We start from the raw sequence: 19275 nt of genomic DNA on the forward strand, positions 1-19275 counted from the left end.
ATAATATATGTCACATTAATAGTCATACTCTATTACAATAATATGGGTCACATTAATAGACATACTCTACTACAATAATATATGTCACATTAATAGACATACTCTATTACAATAATATGTCACAGTTTGGGGTACCACACGTAGCCAGTGGATTTCAAAAGGTGAAAACAGTAGAAACCTGCCCACTACTGTGTATTCCCAAGTGTTGACAGAATACAGCAAGCATTAACAAGTCTTTACACATCTTTATTCATCCCACTGGGGCAATTAGTTTCAGGACTGCTGTGAATCAGACAACATACAACAACAGAACAGACCGAACAGTGTGCGGGTATTGACAATAAAACAAGTTGTGGCTTATGTCAACGGCAAAAAAAGCCTGCAACAAAACCCATGTGTGTATATTGTCCTGTCTTACCTTTAGTATACATATCCCATAAAGAAGGTACATGGCTCTTTGCAATCAGCAAGGTGGTACAGTATAGTATAGTAGCTAGCCTAGTTAGCTAGCTAGCATGCTGCTTCCTCTCTCCTCAGGAGAGCCAAACTATGAATAATGAGGAAAAATCCATCTCATCTGTCACATAATCCATCTTTATGTTTATATTATGATTAACCATTAAGGAAGTGGATGCTTTTAACAAAGCAATAGTAGCCAAAATGCCACTAAATTCTTCATTATGGTAGAACAGTGTTTTTTTTCATGGAAAATTGGACATCAAATTCACCACAGTGGTTGTGAGCAACAGATATTAATATTCATTATGGGAGTTGTTTGCCTATGGGAATGTATAGGCTCATTTAGACAGTCAACAGTGAAGGATAGCCTCTCCTCACAGCAAAACGAATGGCTTTAAACAGGTGTATAGAGAGGCTCAGTGGAAGAGGGAGAATGGGGTTTGAATGGCTCCCAGGGGTGGAAGACAAGAGAGAGAGCAGTGCGGTCATCATCCTCTACTTAACATAAAACATCTTAATGGGGGGGTGATCCATCAGAGAAGATGACAAGTTATAACCATGAGAGAAATGTGTGAGGAATTGTTATCACATGAGAGCAAAGACTGCTGTTCTGATAGCTGGGTGATTTCGGATTAAGTTAAGTACTGTATGCTTGAAAATGGAACAGTCTTTATCATGGCATGAATCTTGGCATGTGGCCCAACAGATTTAAATCTATGTGTATATATGGATAAAGGGTTAAAATAGCCCCTGAATGATATTATTTGGTTAAAATATATTATTTTCTCCCAGACAGCCACCCAGATTAAGCACCTCTCCGCACCTCTCTGATTCAGAGGGGTTGGGTTAAATGCGGAAGACACATTTCAGTTAAATGCATTCAGTTGAACAACTGACTAGGTATCCCCCTTTCCCAGTCAGTGGACAGAGGTTAATATGTCTGACCCCTCAGTGGAATTGCCATTGATCTAGCCTGAATACTCTATTTACACACTACTAACCCTCCGATCTCCTATAAAACTAACAGTGATGTGAAAACAAACCCTGTTATGAATCATACAGCCAATCCATAAATACTTTGTGCTGGGTTGATTAAATGTCAATATCCATTTGGTCTATGTTTTGGGTTTGGTGGTGTATGGTCTGTAAGCCCCCTGTCCATCTACAGATTGGACTGTACTGGGCTGAGAAAATGGATAACATTTCATCAGAGCTCAAACCAAAAAACAACTGCATTAGCGAGTGCGTGTGTATATGTACTGTATATGTAGTGCTTCATTTGAGCCGGATCCTGCCGGAACAGGAACCAGCACCTCTCCGTTTTGGATGGTTTCGTTCCGGAACCTATGTGGCCGCATCTGGTACCTCTCGTGGAATGAAAAATTATTTTCACTTTTTGCAATGTACAAATTCTAATAAAGAGTAGAATGAGATTCACGTTCTATGATCTCTCTCCCTCTATCTGCTCTGATCGACATGTGCCTGCACCTCTCACCTCTCCAGCATTGCATTTCCTTATAGAATCATAACCGCACAAAGGGTTCTGGAGGAGCTGCAGCAACCCTGATAAATTGAAATAAATTTGCCAAAATTATAGTTACCGCTATCTGTTCCGAAAGTAATTAAATACGTTAGAATAGTCTACTACACCACGAGAAATCCAAAAAATTTGCCACAGAGGATAAATTGCTTCCTTTAAAAATAGCTTAGCTGTAGACCAATAACAAGGCATAGCCTACAGTTGGGAACATGCTGCCAATCTGTCAGTGAATGCATACAAAACTGGCCTTTCGCAATATTTCAAATAGCCTACAATTGTGGGAAAACACAGGTTGGAAAGCAAATGACACTAATCTGTCTGCTGTATGCTACCAAAATCTTTTATCAAATTCCAAATATTGTTTTACACAGTAAAACAAGAGAGAGAGAGAGGCTTTTGGCACGAACGCATCGGCCATCACCAGAGAGTGAGTTGTGCATCATTGGGTGAGTCAGTGAAACTGGAAAGCATTTTTAGGACTATAATTTCCTCCTCATATTGCAGCCTACAATATGTCTTCACACACCTAGGTGATTGATGAATTCAAGACAAGGTCATTTTTATTGATCTCAGATTCTCAGTTTGTCAGTGTCAAAGTAGCATGTCATTTCGATCATTTGTGCGGTATTATGGTGATTTCAAGATAACTGGGAATTCTGAAAAAAACAAGGTCGAATCATGACTCAGTGATCTTCAGGTCGGAAAGTCGGAGCTCTAGAAAGAGGCCTGAGTTCCCGACTTGGAATTCCGAGTCGGGATGACCGTTCAATGACCGTTCAAAACTAATATTCCCAGTGGTCTGAGCTTGTTTTTTCCCGATTTCCCAGTTGTCTTAAACGCATTATGCCAAAGTCTCCAGTCATGTAAGATGATGTAGAAACGGCATGAAATCCATTTATAAAAGGCCAACATTTTCCCGGATCCTAGGCCACAAAAAATGTGTCTCACGTGTGCAACGTCTGTAAGCGCCTCTGCTCTACGGCTCTGTCGTTACACAAATGCGATGGTATGCATGCAAAGCTTTGTAGTGGCCTAGAGTCCAGGAAAATGTTGGTCTTTTATAAACTAATTTCATGCAATTCTACGTCATTGTACATCTCTCGTGCTCACATTTTGTTCCGGCTCGTCCCGATTTACTAGTTAAGCACAGTGTATATGTGTGTGCACGCGGATGTTTGTCTGTTAACATTGCTCCCCATGCGACACACACTCAAAAGCCTAGAGCAGCCTTTCCTATTGGTCCCTAATGCTTCCAGTGAAATCCTTTAGCTGTCTACTGCCCTCTTATCATCATCACATCCTTTTCAAGGAAGTGTTAAGGACAGACCCCTTGATGTCTGGGAGCTAGGTTGTTTTATACAGGATCTGGAAATAGATATGCCTGGCACACCAAGGTACTTTACAAAGACAGAGTCAGCAATAACAACACCACCCCTCCCTCCCCATCATTCTAGAAACTGTCTGGGCATTGTGGCGCCAGATTTACAGGTTAGCTGAACCAAACACTGAGATGGCAATTTCAGCATCTGAAATGGAGAGATAGGATTGTGACGCAGAATTACTGGGGTACCAAAATATGTGTATATGCCACATTGAGAGCAGAAAGACAAAGGCCTGATCCCGGGCCTCAATGTCACATCACACCCTCACAATCACATGGGCTCCAGCAGGCCACATGTTGTTGTTTGGCCTGGGGGGCACTGCTGGACCGAGGGAGAGAGAGAAAGAATGTGAGGGGAGAGAAAGAGGGTAGAAGTAGAGAAGGATAGAGAGGTAGAGAAGGATAGAGAGGTAGAGAAGGAGAGAGGAGAGAGAGCTAGAGAAGGAGAGAGAGGTATAAAAGGAGAGAGAGGGAGAGAAAGAAAGAGGAGAGAAAGGCAGAGAAGGAGAGAGGTAGAGAAGGAGAGAGGGGTAGGGAAGGAGAGAGATAAAGAGGTAGAGATAGAGAGAGCGAGAGAGGGACACAGACAGACAGACATGTGAAAGAGAGGGGGGAGAGAGCAGAGAGTGAGAAGGAAAAGGGAGAGAGAGGGACAGTGCTCCCATGGGCGTTGGGACAATTTGTCTTCTTCCTCTAGCAGGGCCTTATATAGCACACAGCACAGGGCTGCTTCTAGGCCATGTGGAAATTGCCTGTAGATGTGGGTGCCTCAGGTTTGAACTCTGGTCAGCTTGTGTTTGAGTTGGAGGGTAGTTAGTTGTAGAGAGAGTGTGTTGATTTTACATGAAGCAGCTCCAGCTCCTTGGTCAAGAAGCTGCAAGTTCAGAGGATATACCGCAATATCGACACACACACACAAACACATACTTGCTCGTACCTACAGAGACGCACAATATTTTGCTGCTCATACAAGCAAATACAAATGCACACGAAACAAACACACACACTTCCACACTTCCACCCCACCACCACACACACAGTGGTGGGAATAGAGCAGAGCGTGGTGGCCCTGCGGCTGCAGAACGGAGGTCTATTTCAGGATAGGAATGTTTCCTCACGTTAACCTCCTCTGACTAGACATTAGGCTTGGGGAAGCTCACAGAGGTAGAAACCAGCCTACAGGGGAGGAACAGGGAACGGATGAACACAAACAATAACCCAGTAACACCTTCCTTCAGTCTGCACAGCAGATCCCAGTCGTGTGTGTGTGTGTGTGTGTGTGTGAGTGTTAGCCTGCTGCCGACCTTGGCTGTCTCCTCCAGGCACAGCAAGGAACAGAGACAACAATAACAACAGACTCCATGGTTTACTACTTGTATAGTGGTTTACTACTGGTATAGTGGTTTACTACCGGCATAGTGGTTTACTACTGGTATAGTGGTTTACTACCGGTATAGTGGTTTACTACCGGTATAGTGGTTTACTACTGGTATAGTGGTTTACTACCGGTATAGTGGTTTACTATCGGTATAGTGGTTTACTACTGGTATACTGGTTTACTACTGATATAGTGGTTTCCTACTGGTATACTAGTTTACTACTGGTATAGTGGTTTACTACTGGTATACTAGTTAACTACCGGTAGAGTGGTTTACTACCGGTATAGTGGTTTACTACCGGTATAGTGGTTTACTACCGGTATAGTGGTTTACTACTGGTATACTGGTTTGCTACTGATATAGTGGTTTCCTACTGGTATACTAGTTTACTAGTTTACTACTGGTATACTAGTTTACTACCAGTAGAGTGGTTTACTACCGGTATTGTGGTTTACTACTGGTATACTGGTTTACTACTGACATACTGGTTTACTACTGGTATACTGGTTTACTACTGGTATAGTGGTTTACTACTGACATACTGGTTTACTACTGGTATACTGGTTTACTACTGGTATAGTGGTTTACTACTGGTATAGTGGTTTACTACTGGTATACTAGTTTACTACCGGTATAGTGGTTTACTACCGGTAAAGTGGGTTACTACCGGTAAGGTGGGTTACTACCGGTATAGTGGTTTACTACCAGTATAGTGGGTTACTACCGGTATGGTGGTTTACTACCGGTATAGTGGGTTACTACCAGTATGGTGGTTTACTACCGGTATAGTGGTTTACTACCAGTATTGTGGTTTACTACTGGTATGGTGGTTTACTACCGGTATAGTGGTTTACTACTGGTATAGTGGTTTAATACTCGTATACTAGTTTACTACTGGTATAGTGGTTTAATGCTGGTATAGTAGTTTACTACTGGTATAGTGGTTTACTACTGGTATACTAGTTTACTACTGGTATAGTGGTTTAATACTGGTATAGTAGTTTACTACTGGTATAGTGGTTTACTACCGGTATAGTGGTTTAATACTGGTATAGTGGTTTACTACCGGTATAGTGGTTTACTATCGTACAGTCTGGCATGTATTCTCATAGCTGTTTAACTGAACTACTGGAATCACCCACATGGGGATGGACAAGGGAACCATACACTGTCAAAGTATATGTGTCTGTGTATCAAGAGAGTCTGGCATAAAAAATATATTTAAAAAATGATAACCGAAAGCAAATGTTGTCTTTATAAAGTCTCAGAGAAGGATTGCTGCCTCCAATACAGTGGTTATTCATGGTTGAGCAGTGTCTCCTTTGTGGTCTCAATGTGGGCTACTAAACACAAACATACAGGGAGAAGCAGTGTTACTTAGAACTACAGTGACGGCATTATCTGACTACTGTGTGGTAAAAACATCTATCATCCGGTCTGTTTCCTTTGTGTGTCCGCGCATGTGAACACGTGTGTGCATGCATCTGCTGCGCATGTTTTCTGAGCATGTGTGACCTTTGAGTGTGTATGTGTGAACCCATCTGCTGCGCATTCCCTAACAGTATGAATGTGAGTGTGTGGAGGGGGAGAGGGGGAGGGTGGAGGAGATGAAAGAAGGCCAGGTTAGTACATCAATGATTGATTTAGGCCAAGGCACCATCACTAAAATAAGACTGATTTAGCACCTGCAAGGCACCATCACTAAAATAAGACTGATTTAGCACCTGCAAGGCACCATCACTAAAATAAGACTGATTTAGCACCTGCAAGGCATCATCACTAAAATAAGACTGATTTAGCACCTGCAAGGCAACATCACTAAAATAAGACTGATTTAGCACCTGCAAGGCATCATCACTAAAATAAGATTGATTTAGCACCTGCAAGGCATCATCACTAAAATAAGACTGATTTGGCACCTGCAAGGCACCATCACTAAAATAAGACTGATTTGGCACCTGCAAGGCACCATCACTAAAATAAGACTGATTTGGCACCTGCAAGGCACCATCACTAAAATAAGACTGATTTGGCACCTGCAAGGCACCATCACTAAAATAAGACTGATTTGGCACCTGCAAGGCACCATCACTAAAATAAGACTGATTTGGCACCTGCAAGGCACCATCACTAAAATAAGACTGATTTGGCACCTGCAAGGCACCATCACTAAAATAAGACTGATTTGGCACCTGCAAGGCACCATCACTAAAATAAGACTGATTTGGCACCTGCAAGGCACCATCACTAAAATAAGACTGATTTGGCACCTGCAAGGCACCATCACTAAAATAAGACTGATTTGGCACCTGCAAGGCACCATCACTAAAATAAGACTGATTTAGCACCTGCAAGGGCATCGGACAAATACAACTTCCTCAGGGAGTCTAAAAACAACTAGTCCTTTTTTCATTTCCCCTAGGTACACTCTGCACAGACGTCACTCACTGCAACACACACACACACACACACACACACACACACACACACACACACACACACACACACACACACACACACACACACACACACACACACACACACACACACACACTATATTGTAGTGCGGACCCAGTATATGTAGTATAGCTTAACAGGGAAAAGCACACAACCTTACACACACAAACATTACCGTGGCAAAACCAAACCACATTGCCATCACATCCCTTTGAACGTAAAAGCTATTACGTGATAAAAGCCACCATGCTTATATAAATGCTAATACAACAACAGGCCTTTCCTTATCTATCTGCCCATTGAATCAACCAACATCGTCCTCAACTTACTCCAAGCTGCTCTGTCTGGGTGGTGTTCTGGCGGTCAAACGTGGTGTTTTACCTAGTTGAATGAACTGACTTCAAGTTGCTCTGGATTAGAGTGTCTGCTAAATGTCCAAAATGGAAATGGAAGAGTTAACATGCAGTGGTTACATGCAGACCTCTCCCCTGGAGGACTATACTATAGATAGGGATCATTTGTCATGGTTTTAGTTCTGATAAGGAACCATCAGTGCTGTCTGGGTTTCGTGACAGGGGGGACAGATGTGAATGTGGCACGACCATTTCCTCCATGTGAATAATGGAGGAGATGGATGGAGACTCCAGCTGCTATATAGGAGATGGATGACAGACTGTGGTTGGACCATGCAGAGATGGGGTGAGTGTGTTGTGTGTGCGTCCGTGTACAGGCTGGGGGGGGGGAACTAGTCAATCACTTGTACTGATTCCCAGCTAGGAGTTAAATGCCTTTTCCTTCCTCTCCCAAGCTGGAAGAAAACAGGTTTCAATCACAATCCAACTGAGTTCCCTTTAGTTTCAGCATTCCAGGCTGAACACTGTGCTATTGATTAACTGGAAACATATAGGCTTATGCTACATTCATTTCTGCAGTGGAAATTGTTTTTCTGAAGTGCTGTTTTGTGAAGCCCTGTTGTTTTGTGAAGCCCTGTTGTTTTGTGTAGCCCTGTTGTTGTGTGAAGCCCTGTTGTTTTGTGAAGCCCTGTTGTTTTGTGAAGCCCTGTTGTTTTGTGTAGCCCTGTTGTTTGTGAAGCCCTGTTGTTTTGTGAAGCCCTGTTGTTTTGTGAAGCCCTGTTGTTTTGTGTAGCCCTGTTGTTTTGTGTAGCCCTGTTGTTTTGTGTAGCCCTGTTGTTTTGTGAAGCCCTGTTGTTTTGTGAAGCCCTGTTGTTTTGTGAAGCCCTGTTGTTTTGTGAAGCCCTGTTGATTCCTGGTGTTGGATTGAACAGATCTCCTAGTCAGTCCACAGTTAGACCTGTGATATGATGTTTAAAAAGAAACGCAATTAATTGGTTGAATTACATGCAACTACATTAGTAACTCATTTTAGACAGATCAATTATTTGTTCATTTGTTCATTATACTTAAAAGGTGTTTACCTATGCCTTATCAGCAATTACCAGATAGAGCTAAGTAGGCTGATTATGATTTAGTTAGAAGAACAGTTATAGGGAATATAGCTAGATGGCATAAGGGGAAATGAATGATAAGTATTATGAATAGTTTATAACGGAAGCAGAACATGCATAAGCAGAAAGTGCCTTCGCTGCAGGCTGGTATTAATAGTAGTTCATACTGTATCATTGGCAGAGAGACTGCAGACAGGGGAAGACTACAGCCCTCAAATTCAAATCTGGACATGGAAGCCAGTTCCGCTGCCTTTTTTTCTTTCATTGTTCCCCTCTAATCAGGGACTGATTTAGACCTGGGGCACCAGTTGGGTGCAATTAATTATTAGGTAGAACAGGCAACCAGCAGTAGTCCGGACCGCATAGGGTAAGATCTGAATACCCCTGCTCTACAGTCATTGGACGCTTCCCAAATGACACCCTATGGGCCCTGGTCAAAAGTAGTGCACTATAAAGGGAACGGGGTGTCATTAGGGACACACAAACTAATATCAGGTTCCACCATTCATAAATTTAGCAAACCTCAATTTCCTGGAACACGATGTTGACGCCTAACTTCTGTCTCAGTCTCCATCTGCGGAGAATTGAGCCAGTATGGATAAGAGGTACTGTATTGTTAAAGATGAGAAAGTCTCCAAAAAGCCACACACTGTGAACTAACAGTGTGGAAAGGGGGACTTGTTTTCAATGCAGCTGCAGCTCTAGGCTATACCCTGAATGTACAAAATATTAAGAACACCTTAATATTACGTTGCCCTCAGAACAGCCTCAATTCGTCAGGTCATGGACTCTACAAGGTGTGGAAAGCGTTCCACAGGGATGCTGGCCCATGTTGACTTCAATGCTTCACACAGTTGTGTCATGTTGGCTGGATGTCCTTTGGGTGGCGGATTATTCTTGATACACACGAGAAACTGTTGAGCGTGAAAAACCCAGCACCGTTGCAGTTCATGACCAGTGACACACTTCCAGACACACACCTACACTGCTGGCTACTCCGAGATGGATCTTAATATAGCTGTGATATCCTTCACCATAAGGTCTGCTCAGTCCTCTTCCCAAGGCAGCCATATTTCTCACCTTAGCCAATTAATAAGTCATTCACTGTTTCTCTCTTCACTGCTGTTATTGATTGCAGCGCCCTGATGATAGTATTACAGGCATGGGTCATAGGCCACAAATGAAACCTCACACATACACAATGCTTTGGCACAGCCCACCCACACACACGGCTATATGATAACCCCAAAACAGTATGTGTGTGTATCGGTGTGGTGTGGCCTGTGTGGCCTGTGTGTGTGTGTGTGTGTGTGTGTGTGTGTGTGTGTGTGTGTGTGTGTGTGTGTGTGTGTGTGTGTGTGTGTGTGTGTGTGTGTGTGTGTGTGTGTGTGTGTGTGTGTGTGTGAGCCATGAACAAGGGCCAGGAACAAGGGCATCCCTTCTAGTAAGGCCGTCCTGCAGAGTCTCTGGCTTACAAACCTCTTATTCAGTCGTTCCCTTGTTCCGCAGGAGCAGAAAAGAGAGCGAGGAGCTGAAGCATTAAAACAGACCAGGATGTGGGAGGGAGGGAGGGAGGGATAGATGAAGTATGCTCCCAATGAAAATATCACCAAAATAGCATCAGCTTTGCAACAAATGTCATATTGAAAAGAGAGATAAGCACGGATTATGACTCCCTCTCCACAGATGCAGTATGACTGTATCCAGCGAAATGACAGTAACCCCCTCTGACTGACTGGCCGACCGCCGTAATCCCACCTATTATTCCTACTGTTATCTGTCGTTAGGGTCAGGAGTTTTTCCTTGGCCACGTGATCTGACCAGGAAAAACTATGGGCCCTACGTATCACCTCATATTCCTATACAACTTTCTGAAAACATGCTGATGTTTTACAGAAACCCAGATTGGAGGACTCCAGAATGTCCTGCATATTCCCTCCTGATTCCAGAAATCTTCCAACAAGGATTAATGAAAATCCAGGGATTTTTTTTTTTTAAAGTTACCTGAATTTTGCAACCCGATTTCTTCCTTTTGTTTTTCCTTTTATCCACCCATTACTTATTTTGTTACATAGAAGTTCTTAAGTCAATTTACTAACTTACTAAATCCCTGCTGGAGTAGGAGGTACAATACCAGTCAATAAAACTCCCCTGTAATATTCCTTCCAGCATTCTGCTGCAGGGTATCGTAACACTACAGCTCCTTTAAAGACAACAGCCACCTGGAAGTGCCTGGAAAAAACAACTCTGGGGAGGATACTGGTTGGCCACCAGGGAGATGGATGTGGATGTGTTTCTTACCCACTGATCAGTGCTGTCTCTTGTGTGTGTGTGTGTGTGTGTGTGTGTGTGTGTGTGTGTGTGTGTGTGTGTGTGTGTGTGTGTGTGTGTCTCGGGAGAACAGAACACTGCTCCACTGAGGCAGACATAAAAGCCCATACTATAAAGAGCTCCAGCCTCTTGGTCTCTCTCACACACACACACACTTCTCTCTGTTACCTCAGGGAGTCAACTCAGAGAAAACCTCTCCGTTTGAACGTCTTAGACTGCCCCCCAAGCAAGTCGCAAACTCTATAGGACTGTGTTAATATCTTCCAGAAGGAATGAGCCACTCCCTTCACTACTGAAGAGCAGTTCTGAAGAGCATGTATATGTATTATGGAGATCATTAAGGCTGTGGTATTTGCTACAGTAATGACTGCCACTAACACCTGACCTGGATGACGCTGACCATCGCTAGGATCAATCGTCAACATTTTAGAACGCCAGAGAGGAATAGGTCATGCAAAAAGCGTTTGAGCTGCGTTGACGGGGTGAGAACATGGTGTGTGTGTGTGTGTGTGTGTGTGTGTGTGTTGGTGGGGTGAGAACGTGTGTGGGATCAGGAGGAGAGGAAGTCGAGTCCACAGCTGTTGGAGTGTAAGTACGGCTGTAACTCAAGCTAGTCAACACACACACACACACACACACACACACACACACACACACACACACACACACACACACACACACACACACACACACACACACACACACACACACACACACACAGAGGTATGTTGGTCTCACTGAAGTGGCACAGGAATTAAAGTGAGCAGCTAAGGCTAATGATTATGAGGAGAGGCCGGGAGGAGTAGTGGGAGTAGGGGGGAAAGACTTGTCTTAGCTTAATGAGAGCACCGAAAGAGAGAGAGAGAGAGGCTTTCCTAATATCTAGTGTCCTTCCCTAGAGTCCTTCCCTAATACCTAGTGTCATTCCCTAATACCTACTGTCCTTCCCTAGAGCTGCCAGATATGTCTCTCTGTCCCTCATGAGTTAGATCAACCTATCTGTGCATCTTAGCTTAATATGAGAGAGAGAGAGAGAGAGAGAGACACCATTGTTCCTGTACGCAAGAATGCAAAGGTAAGTGAACTAAATGACGATCGCCCCATTGCACTCACTTCTGTCATCATGAAGTGCTTTGAGAGGCTAGTTAAGGATCATATCACCTCCACCTTACCTGACACCCTAGACCCACTCCAATTTGCTTACCGCCCCAATAGGTCCACAGACGATGCAATCTCCATCACACTGCACACTGCCCTATCCCATCTGAACAAGAGGAATACCTATGTAAGAATGCTGTTCATTGACTATAGCTCAGCATTCAACGGCATAGAACACTCCAAGCTCATCATTAAGCTCGAGGCCCTGGGTCTGAACCCTGCCCTGTGCAATTGGGTCCTGGACTTCCTGACGGACCGCCCCCAGGTGGTGAAGGTAGGAAACAACATCTCCACTTCGCTGATCCTCAACACTGGGGCCCCAGAAGGGTGTGCGCTCAGCCCCCTCCTGTACTCCCTGGTCCCCCATGACTGCGTGGCCATGAACGCCTCCAACTCAATCATCAAGTTTGCAGATGACACAACAGTAGTAGGTTTGATTACCAACAATGACGAGACAGCCTACAGGGAGGAGGTGAGAGCTTCGGGAGTGTGGTGTCAGGAAAATAACCTCTCATTCAAACTTCAGAAAACAGCAGAGGGAGCACCCCCCTATCCACATTGACGGGACAGCAGTGGAGAAGGTGGAAAGTTTTAAGTTCCTCGGCGTACATATCACTGACAAACTGAAATGGTCCATCCACACAGACAGTGGAGGGGAAGAAGGCGCAACAGCACCTTATCAACCTCAGGAGGCTGAAGAAATTTGGCTTGTCACCTAAAACCCTCACAAACTTTTACAGACGCACAATTGAAAGCATCCTGTCGGGCTGTATCACCGCCTGGTACGGCAACTGTACCACCCACAACCGCAGGACACTCCAGAGAGGGGTGCGGTCTGCACAACGCATCACCGGGGGCAAACTACCTGCCCTCCAGGACACCTAGAGCACCCGATGTCACAGGAAGGCCAAACAGCATTTGCTGTTTTGAACATTGATAGAAATGGAGAATCTAAACATCAACAGAGACAGTTAACACACAGAGACAAATCACACAGACACTGTCTGAGCCTTACACACAGGGAGACTGGCTCACTTAGTGACAAGCACAAAGATGGATGGAGAGAGAGAGAGAGAGAAAGAGAGGTGAAGCAAGGGAGCGAGAGGAAAGAGAGGGAGATAGAGAAATAGAGGGAGAGAAAGAAGGAAAGGTAGGTAGGTAGAGAGAGAGATAGAATTAAAGGAGAGAGATGGTTTCTCATCCTTCCCATCAAGTCCTGACCCTGGCATTAAAAAGGATTAGAAACTTTCATGGCGGCAAGGAGATTGTTCTCCCCCATCTTTTTCTATTCCTCTCTTTTTGTCTGAAATATGCCAAGTCGAGGCAGATTAGGAAGAGAAGGGAGAGAGAGGGGGAGCGGGGGAGAGTAAAGGAGGGAGAGGCAGATATAGAGGGAGGGGGATAGAGAACTAGATAGACAGAGGGGGGAAAGCGAGAGAGAGGAAGGGAACAAAAGAGGGAGTAAAAAAAGAGAGGGGGACACAGAGGGAGAGGTAAAGACGGGAAGGACTTTATCCCTTTCTGTAAACGGGGGACTGGACACATGCCAGAAATCATTTCCACACCACTGTTCCCTGCACTACTGCTCAGATTAACACTGCAGATGTTGGACATGGCATGACTTTATTCATGTTTTGCCTGTCATGCAACACCCAGAGCTATCTGTAAAACAACACATTTCACCACACCTATCGGGTGTATGTGACAATAAAACATGTGTATATATACATACATACATACATAAACAGTACCAGTCTACATTGTAGAATATTAGTGAAGACATCAAAACTATGAAATAACACATATGGAATCATGTAGTAACCAAAAAAGTGTTAAATCAAAATATATTTATATTTGAGATTCTTCAAAGTAGCCACCTTTTGCCTTGATGACAGCTTTGCACACTCTTGGCATTCTCTCAACCAGCTATCAACCAGTGTTTAACACTATTTTGGTTACTACATGATTCCATATGTGTCCAAACCTTTGACTGGTACTGTATATATATATATATATATATATATATATATATATATATATATATATATATATATATACACACACACACACACACACTACCGTTCAAAAGTTTGAGGTCACTTAGAAATGTCCTTGTTTTTGAAAGAAAAGCAATTTTTTGTCCATTAAAATAACATCAAATGGATTTGAAAAACAGTGTTGTCACAAGCGTCGTTAAAGGTAGACCAAAACGCAGCGGGTACGTGAATGCTCATCTTCCTTTTATTGAAGAAAAAAACAAAATACACTTAGACAAAACGACGAAAACAGTCCCGTAAGGTGCTCAGACTATACAAGGGAAACAACCACCCACAAAACACAAGCTGAAAACCCCTACTTAAATATGGCCTCCAATTAGAGGCAACGAAGAACAGCTGTCTCCAATTGAAGGCCAAACCAAAACCCTGAATATAGAAATAGAACAACTAGATAACCACATAGAAATAGATGACATAGAACAGTACCCAAAAAACCCAACAACACAAAACAAACACACCCCTGCCACGTCCTGACCAACTACAATAACAAAATGACCCCCTTACTGGTCAGGACGTGACAAGTGTAGATATTGTTAATGTTGTAAATGACTATTGTAGCTGGAAACGGCTGATTTTTAATGGAATATCTACATAGGCGTAGAGGCCCATTATCAGCAACCATCACTCCTGTGTTCCAAAGGAACACAGACACTGGATAGAGGAAGATTGGAAAAGTGTTATGGACAGACGAATCTAAGTGTAAGGTGTTCGGATTACAAAGAAGAACATTCGTGGGATGCAGAAAAAATGAAAAGATGCTGGAGTAGCGCTTGACGCCATCTGTCAAGCATGGTGGAGGCAATGTGATGGTCTGGGGGTGCTTTGGTGGTGGTAAAGTGGGAGATTTGTACAGGGTAAACGGGATCATGAAGAAGGCTATCACTCCATTTTGCAACGCCATGCCAAACCCTGTGGACGGAGCTTAATTGGAGCCAATTTCCTCCTACAACAGGACAATGACCCAAAGCACAGCTCCAAACTATGCAATAACTATTTAGGGAGGTAGCAGTCAGCTGGTATTCTGTCTATAATGGAGCGGCCAGCACAGTCACTGGATCTCAACCCTATTGAGTTGTGGTGGAAGCAGCTTGACCGTATGGTATGTAAGAAGTGCCCATCAAGCCAATCCAACTTGTGGGAGGTGCTTCAGGACTATATTTCCTATTCATTTTGCAACTCATTTCATGTATGTTTTCATGGAAAACAAGGACATTTCTAAGTGACCCCAAACTTTTGAACAGTAGTGTATATACACACACATATATACATATATATACTTTTTTGCTATCTATATCGAAGAGGAAACAAGCCGAGGGAGGATAGCAGGTTTGTATAGGAAGTGAATCATTAAAAAACACACTGATTCATATGTGCATATGCAGCATTTCCCTAGATGTTGTGATAACCTACCCAACCATCTTAAAGCATGTTCATTTCCTACAGTAAATAGTCACACAAGGGACAAAACCTCACCTGAGAAGTGTACACATAAATCATGAAGTGATTTGAATAGGATTGTTCAGAAAATTCAAATGCATTATCTGAAGCATTATCTGCATTATTCACAGTATTGTTAATTCTGCTGGTCAGGGCTAGGATGGGTGAGAGCCTGAGAATGGCGTGGGAGGGTGAATGGAAGCGTGGGATGCTACAGTAGCTCAGTTTACTGTGTGTGCATGTGTGTGTGTGCGCGCACACACCTGTATGTATGTGTGTGTGTGGGTGGGTCTACAAGTGAGGGGTGTCTCTGAGGACCAGGCAGACCTACTGATATCCTGCTTTGTCTAGGTTACCATGGAAACTAAGTGTGGCACCAGGCCAACCGGCTTCCATTGACAAAACCATAAAGGAGGAGAGGAGCTTCATAGTCTTTTAGATAACGCACAGAAAAGCATCAAAACCACAAAGGAGGAGAGGAACTTTATAGTCTTTTAGATAACGTACAGAAAAGCATCAAAACCATAAAGGAGGAGAGGAGAGGAGAGGAGAGGAGAGGAGAGGAGAGGAGAGGAGAGGAGAGGAGAGGAGAGGAGAGGAGAGGAGAGGAGAGGAGAGGAGAGGAGAGGAGAGGAGCTTTATAGTCTTTTAGATAACACACAGAAAAGCATCAAAACAGAAAAGCATCAAAACCAACACATGGTTGCACTATGACACATTCTACTTCACCAATGTGGGTGACTAGGACAATACCATGTGTGGATGAATCTGTCTGAAGTACCTATTGATCATATGAAGGGTCTAACATCTGATTCCTTCACAGCATCACAATCACAAAGTAGTGTTCAACAGCAACTGATAGGATGACTAAGCAGTCATTCAATAAATCAGTATAATAAACAATTCTACTTCTCCAATGTGGGTGACTGTATGTAGCCTTCCAAGTAGGATCTCACTTGTGGCGCCTACTGATCATGTGAAGAAATATCAGATCTGATATTAAATCACAAAGTAGTATTCAATAGCTTACTGTAGGTGGTCTGCATTGCAGTCAATACAAAAGCACATACCAGCACATAAAAAGGGATACTTACTCAGAAGAGTCTATAAAGTATATTCCAAGTGCTCCAATGCTGAGAGCAAAGACGAGCACGACCTAGAGAGAAGAGAGAGAGAGAGAGAGAGAGAGAGAGAGAGAGAGAGAGAGAGAGAGAGAGAGAGGTACAGAGATTAGTTTTAGAATGCTCACATGTAACATAGAATACGATATAGCAATAATTATCATTCTGCACATTTAAGTGTCAGTCATTCTCTTACACACAGAAAAACAAACAAATTGCAGCCCTGTTTCCAATATTCCTGTGGTTCAACATCCAACGCATACAGCAATCAGACCATGTTATAATACATGTTATAATACCTCTCCACTACTGAACTCTGAGATTGTGGACATTCCCCATACTGTAACATTGTCCTGTATGGCTCAGTTGGTAGAGCATGGCGCTCACAACGTCAGGATTGTGGGTTCAATTCCCCGGGGCCATCCATCCATAAAAACGTATGCACGTATGGCTAAGTCGCTTTGGATAAAAGCATCTGCTAAATGGCATACATCACTGTAATGTGTGTGTCATAATGAGTGACATAGTAGACAAGGTTGTTGTCATCTGTCATCAAACCGTGGCTGGTCTCACAGCCTTAAAGAATGGACATTCTTCAAAGCCAGGGCTATTGTAAATCCTGAATATTAAAAGCAGGCCAGTGAATACAGCGTGAGTGAAGTCGAGTGGTATTCATACAAGAGGGAAAGGAAACACACTGTGAACTAATCCTTGAAGGGTGATTGTATGAGGAGGAGGGTTGTGGGAAAGGCTGTTGTGACTGCCTTAGTTAATGCAGAGTCATGGGTTGTATTCTACCTGATGCCATTATGCCTCAGGTGTAGGCCATCACACACACAGTACCACATCCCTCTACAAATCAGCTGAGTTGTAATGTGAAGACAGGGTGGGTGGGGGGGTATATGAGGAATGGCACTTGTCATTGACATCCAACATGCTGTTCACACAGAGACCACCTCCTGAAAACAGTTCTCAAAAAAGGGGTAAAAGGATAGAGGGAGACTAAGAGTGTAAAAGAGGGAAATGGGAGAGTGTAAAAGAGGGAAATGGGAGAGTGTAAAAGAGGGAAATGGGAGAGTGTAAAAGAGGGAAATGGGAGAGTGAAAAAGAGGGAAATGGGAGAGTGTAAAAGAGGGAAATGGGAGAGTGAAAAAGAGGGAAATGGGAGAGTGAAAAGAGGGAAATGGGAGAGGAAAAAGGGAAATGGGAGAGTGAAAAAGAGGGAAATGGGAGAGTGGAAAAGAGGGAAATGGGAGAGTGGAAAAGAGGGAAATGGGAGAGTGAAAAGAGGGAAATGGGAGAGTGGAAAAGAGGGAAATGGGAGAGTGGAAAAGAGGGAAATGGGAGAGTGGAAAAGAGGGAAATGGGAGAGTGAAAAGAGGGAAATGGGAGAGTGTAAAAGAGGGAAATGGGAGAGTGAAAAAGAGGGAAATGGGAGAGTGTAAAAGAGGGAAATGGGAGAGTGAAAAAGAGGGAAATGGGAGAGTGAAAAAGAGGGAAATGGGAGAGTGGAAAAGAGGGAAATGGGAGAGTGAAAAAGAGGGAAATGGGAGAGTGAAAAAGAGGGAAATGGGAGAGTGGAAAAGAGGGAAATGGGAGAGTGGAAAAGAGGGAAATGGGAGAGTGAAAAAGAGGGAAATGGGAGAGTGGAAAAGAGGGAAATGGGAGAGTGGAAAAGAGGGAAATGGGAGAGTGAAAAAGAGGGAAATGGGAGAGTGGAAAAGAGGGAAATGGGAGAGTGGAAAAGAGGGAAATGGGAGAGTGGAAAAGAGGGAAATGGGAGAGTGAAAAAGAGGGAAATGGGAGAGTGGAAAAGGCGGCTAGAGAAAGGATTAGAGGATAGCGATTGGCTAGGCTGGACAACCACTAAAATACTGTTCTCTTGAACAACGAGCAATCAACATTATCATCATGAAGAGGCCTGCTTTAGTACACATGGCTGAACCCATTATATTAAAACACATGACTGAGAAAGATATACTATCGTTTACCCTACTAGCCCTTCTCCCTATTCAGCCACCACACAATAGACATCCCCTGTCCTGCATGATTGCACCATTCATTATAAATGATGGGGGCCTGATTATTTTCATGCTATGGCTCTTTGGATTGATCTACTACATTGTCGTTGGCCTAATGAAAAAACACCCCCATGTATTTTTAATGGAGTGTCTCTGTATGGGAGATGGTGGGATCCATAGAGTGAGTCTGGTTGAGGTTAGTGATAGCGAAGTGTAGCGGTAGCTAGTGTAGTGCTGTAGTGTATGACTGGAGTGCCGTCCGGTTAGCATAGAGTTAGAGCAGAGTCAGAGTAGCGCTAGCAAAGGAGAAGGGAAGCTTCAATGCCAGCCACTTTGATAGCATCAAGATCTCTTTACTGTGATAAGACTGAACGAACGACATCGAGAAGGCTGCCATACATGACGTTGACAGGGTCATTGTGGGAGTCGAATGCATCAGCTGATCTGATTCCAACTAAAGATTCAAACA

The 19275-nt window shown here is 43.5% G+C and overlaps 1 protein-coding gene across 30 annotated transcripts in view; it reads right to left on the bottom strand.

Annotated features, from left to right (window-relative positions):
• The window catches only part of kcnma1a (potassium large conductance calcium-activated channel, subfamily M, alpha member 1a), a 260694-nt gene that overhangs the window by 99180 nt on the left and 142239 nt on the right, over positions 1–19275 (bottom strand). For all 30 annotated transcript variants that reach the window (XR_006770679.1, XM_045722188.1, XM_045722190.1 and 27 more), the window contains exon 3: positions 16759–16820. Coding sequence is in view for 29 of the 30 variants with exons in the window: in XM_045722188.1 (XP_045578144.1) it covers positions 16759–16820 (62 nt within the window). In the remaining variant the exon portion in view is untranslated. The remainder of the gene's footprint in view (positions 1–16758; positions 16821–19275) is intronic.

This window comes from Salmo salar, chromosome ssa01 (assembly GCF_905237065.1).
Source record: "Salmo salar chromosome ssa01, Ssal_v3.1, whole genome shotgun sequence".
NCBI lineage: Eukaryota > Metazoa > Chordata > Actinopteri > Salmoniformes > Salmonidae > Salmo > Salmo salar.